The sequence below is a fragment of the Mastomys coucha genome, unplaced genomic scaffold (genome assembly GCF_008632895.1).
Source record: "Mastomys coucha isolate ucsf_1 unplaced genomic scaffold, UCSF_Mcou_1 pScaffold23, whole genome shotgun sequence".
NCBI classification, from domain to species: domain Eukaryota; kingdom Metazoa; phylum Chordata; class Mammalia; order Rodentia; family Muridae; genus Mastomys; species Mastomys coucha.
In genome coordinates this window covers 50008028-50011723 of record NW_022196906.1, presented here as the reverse complement: position 1 = coordinate 50011723, position 3696 = coordinate 50008028, and the positions used below count along the sequence as shown (strand labels likewise).

The window sequence follows — 3696 nt, the reverse complement described above, 5'->3', positions numbered from 1 at the left end:
TTGACTAGGCCATCCTCTGCTACATATGCTGCTGGAGCCATGAGTCCCACCATGTGTACTCTTTGGTTTGTGGTTTAATCCCTGGGAGCTCTGAGGGTACTAGTTAGTTCATATTGTTTGTCCTAAGGGGCTACAAACCCTTCAGCTCCTTGGGTCCTTTCTGTAGCTTGTTTATTGGGGACCATGTGCTCAGTCCAATGGATGGCTCTGAGCCTCTACTTCTGTATTAGTGGGGTACTGTCAGAGCCTCTCAGGAGACAGCTGTATCAGGCTCCTGTTATCTAGCACTTGCTGGCATCCACAATAGTGTCTGGGTTTGATAATTGATTATGGGAAGGATTCCCAGGTGGAGCAGTCTCTGGATTATCTTTCTTTCAGTCTCTGCTCCATAGTTTGTCTCTGCAACTCCTTCCATGCGTATTTTGTTCCCCCTTTTAAGAAGGAAGGAAGTGTCCACACTTTGGTCTTCCTTCTTTTGTTTCTTGTGGTTTGTGGATTGTACTTTGTGTATTCTGATCTTCTAGACTAATATCTACTTATCAGAGAGTGCATACCATGTGTGTTCTTTTGTGATTGTGTTACTTCACTCAGGATGATATTCTCCAGATCCATCCATTTCTCTAAGAATTTCATAAATTCATTGTTTTTAATAGTTGAGTAGTACTCCATTATGTAGATGTACCACATTTTCTGTATCCATTCCTCTGTTGAGTAAAGCATGTGTCCCTTATTACATGTTCAAGTCTCTGAAAAAAGAAATCGAAGAAGATCTCAGAAGATGGAAAGATCTCCCATGCTCATGGATTGACAGGATTAATATAGTAAAAATGTCCATCTTACCAAAAGCAGTCTACAGATTCAATGCAATCCCTATCAAAATTCCAACTCAATTCTTCACAGACTTCGAAAGAGCAATTTGTAAATTCATCTGGAATAACAAAAAACCTAGGATAGCAAAAACTATTCTCAACAATAAAAGAACCTCTGGTGGAATCACCATGCTGGACCTTAAGCTGTACTACCGAGCAATTGTGATAAAAACTTCACGGTATTGGTACAGTGACAGGCAGGTAGATCAGTGGAATAGATTTTAAGACCCAGAAATGAACCCACATACCTATGGGCACTTGATCTGTACACCATTTTTAAATTGGGTTATTTTTTTTCTTGATATTTAGTTTTTGTAAAAAATTATTTATTTATTTTAGATATTAGCCCTCCTGTAGGCTACTGCTTTGGCTTCTTCGCTTCTTGCTGTCTACTTCTTTGGGGTATTTACTCTCTCTCTCTCTCTTTCTCTCTTTCTCACTTGCGCTCTCTCTCTCTCTCTCTCTCTCTCTCTCTCTCTCTCTCTCTCTTTCTTTTTTCTCGAGCTTTCAGATGTGCTATTAACTTACTAGTCTGACATCTCCAGTTTTTTTAGGTAGGCAGTTAGTGCTATGAACTTGCCTCTTAACAATACCTTGATTGTTTCCCATAAGTTTGTGTATGTTGTATTTAATTTCATTTAATTCTGGAAAGTCTTTAATTTATTTCTTAGTTTCTGCTTTAACCTATTTTTCATTCAGGAGTGAGTGGGTTAGTTTCCATGAGTTTGTAAGCTTTCTGGTGTTGATACCCAGCTTTAATCTGTGGTGTTCAGATATTTGGGTGTAATGTGTAAATTCCTGTTAGGTCCATTTGCTGTCTACTTCTTTGGGGTATTTACTTTCTCTCTCTCTCTCTCTCACTCTCTCTCTTTTTCTCTGTCTCTCTCTGTTTCTCTCCCTCTCTGTCTCTCCCTCTCTCTCCCTCTCTTTCTCACCTGCTCTCTCTCTCTCACTCTCTCGCTCTCTCGCTCTCTTTCTTAGTTTCAGCATTGCTGTTCTGTTTTTCTCTGGATTGATTGTCTGTTGGTGAGAGTGGGGTTGAAGCCTCTCTTTTTCAGTGTGTACCAGTCTGTATGTGATTTACGCTGTTTAATGGTACTTTATTAATTTGTGTGCCTTCGTGATTAGGGCTTAAATATTAGGAATTGTAATGTCCTCTTGGTGGATTTTTCTGTTGATGAGTATTTAGTGTCCTTCTCCTCTCTTTTGATCAGTTTTGGTTTCAAGTATATTTTGGTAGATATTAAAATGGCTACAAGAGTGTGTTTCTTAGGTCCATTTCTTTGGAGTGATGTGCATCATGGTCTCCTTTTCTGTTCTCTTAGCTTGTCAGTTTATATTTTTCCTTTTGTTATCTTGTGATGTTAATAAAACTTCATAAGGGGAAAAATGTAAATTATGTTTTCAACATTTTGGACTTAATGATAGTACTAGGCCAGTTTTGGTTCAGAAATTTATTTTCATAGCTTATCATCTATGTTACTTAACCTCCAGAAACAAGTAAAATGAAACAAACCTTTAATCCTTTTCAAATATTTATGAGGCAATATGTGTGAGACATAATATATTTTCAGAATATTTTAAAAATAATTGCCTATTAGAATACATAAGCTTTACATCGAAATTGTACTTTTTGTTTCATGAGATGAGGCATGTTACTCCAAGAAGGTAAACTTACAGATTGGACTTATTCTGACAGAGACAGGGAAGAACGGTTGGCAGCACTCACAGCAGCTCAGCAAGAAGCTATGGAAGAGCTGCAGAAAAAAATTCAGCTCAAGGTCAGAATATCAGGTTATTTTAATTTGAAATTCTAGAGCTTACAATGAATGGAACACATAAATTTCTATGGAATAAAAATTGAATTAATTTGTATTTATAATTTTAAATAAATATTTATGATTGAGTTATGACTGATTTAAATTCAGCTGTTTGAAAACTAAGTTTATTACGTTAAATTTATTTTAATATTGTAGAGTTATTATGGGGCAACAATAAAGAAATTCAATATTTCCTCTTATTAGCTAATAAACAAATTGAAAACATTATTAATAGTATTTTGTTATTTTATGTATCTAGTTTATTATCTAATTATTCACTTAATATTAATGCTTTTGAATTGTGTAGTTCTAACTTGGAAGATTATAAAAAAACCATTAATTTCTAGAAAAATGTTATCAGTATTATAACATGTATGTGGTCTCTGCTATCTCAGTGCTTTATACTGTATCACAATGATTTGCATGTTGACTCCTTGTAGAGATATTTAATATTATATAATAGAGATAGTAACTTTTTAATTTGAAAGACCATATTTTTCAATTTGTAGGGCTATAGGAATTTATCATTAATTTAAATTCAATGCAGCAAATATTTATAAAATAGTCTTCCCTTTTCAGGAAGTGCCTAATCTAGTGTGAGATTCAGATATGAATTGGTTAGCTTCTGCATAATAATGGTAGAGTTATGTAGAATGTAGGATAGAGGAGGATGCTTGACATATCAAAGATCAGGAAGAATAATTACTCAGTTTAATCTTAAAAGATTAATTGAATGTAGAAAATACAATTGAATAAAGTATGTTCTGGTCGTATAAAATAGCATGAACCCCAATAAGATTTTCCTTGGTTAGTGGCTTGAGGTAAAAAAGTAGTAATATGCTGGGCAGTGGTAGCTCACACCTTTAATCCCAGCACTTGGGAGACAGAAGTAGGTGGATTTCTGAGTTCGAGGCCAGCCTAGTCTGTAGAGTGAGTTCCAGGACAGCCAGGGATATACAGAGAAACTCTGTCTCAAAAAACCAAAAAAAAAAAAAAAAAAAAAAAAA

At 35.2% G+C, this 3696-nt stretch overlaps 1 protein-coding gene across 2 annotated transcripts in view; it reads left to right on the top strand.

The window, feature by feature from the left end:
* Scaper (S-phase cyclin A associated protein in the ER) overlaps positions 1–3696 on the top strand; it is a 498868-nt gene that overhangs the window by 138689 nt on the left and 356483 nt on the right. For both annotated transcript variants that reach the window (XM_031343583.1, XM_031343584.1), the window contains exon 19: positions 2569–2650. In XM_031343583.1, the coding sequence (XP_031199443.1) occupies positions 2569–2650 (82 nt within the window). The remainder of the gene's footprint in view (positions 1–2568; positions 2651–3696) is intronic.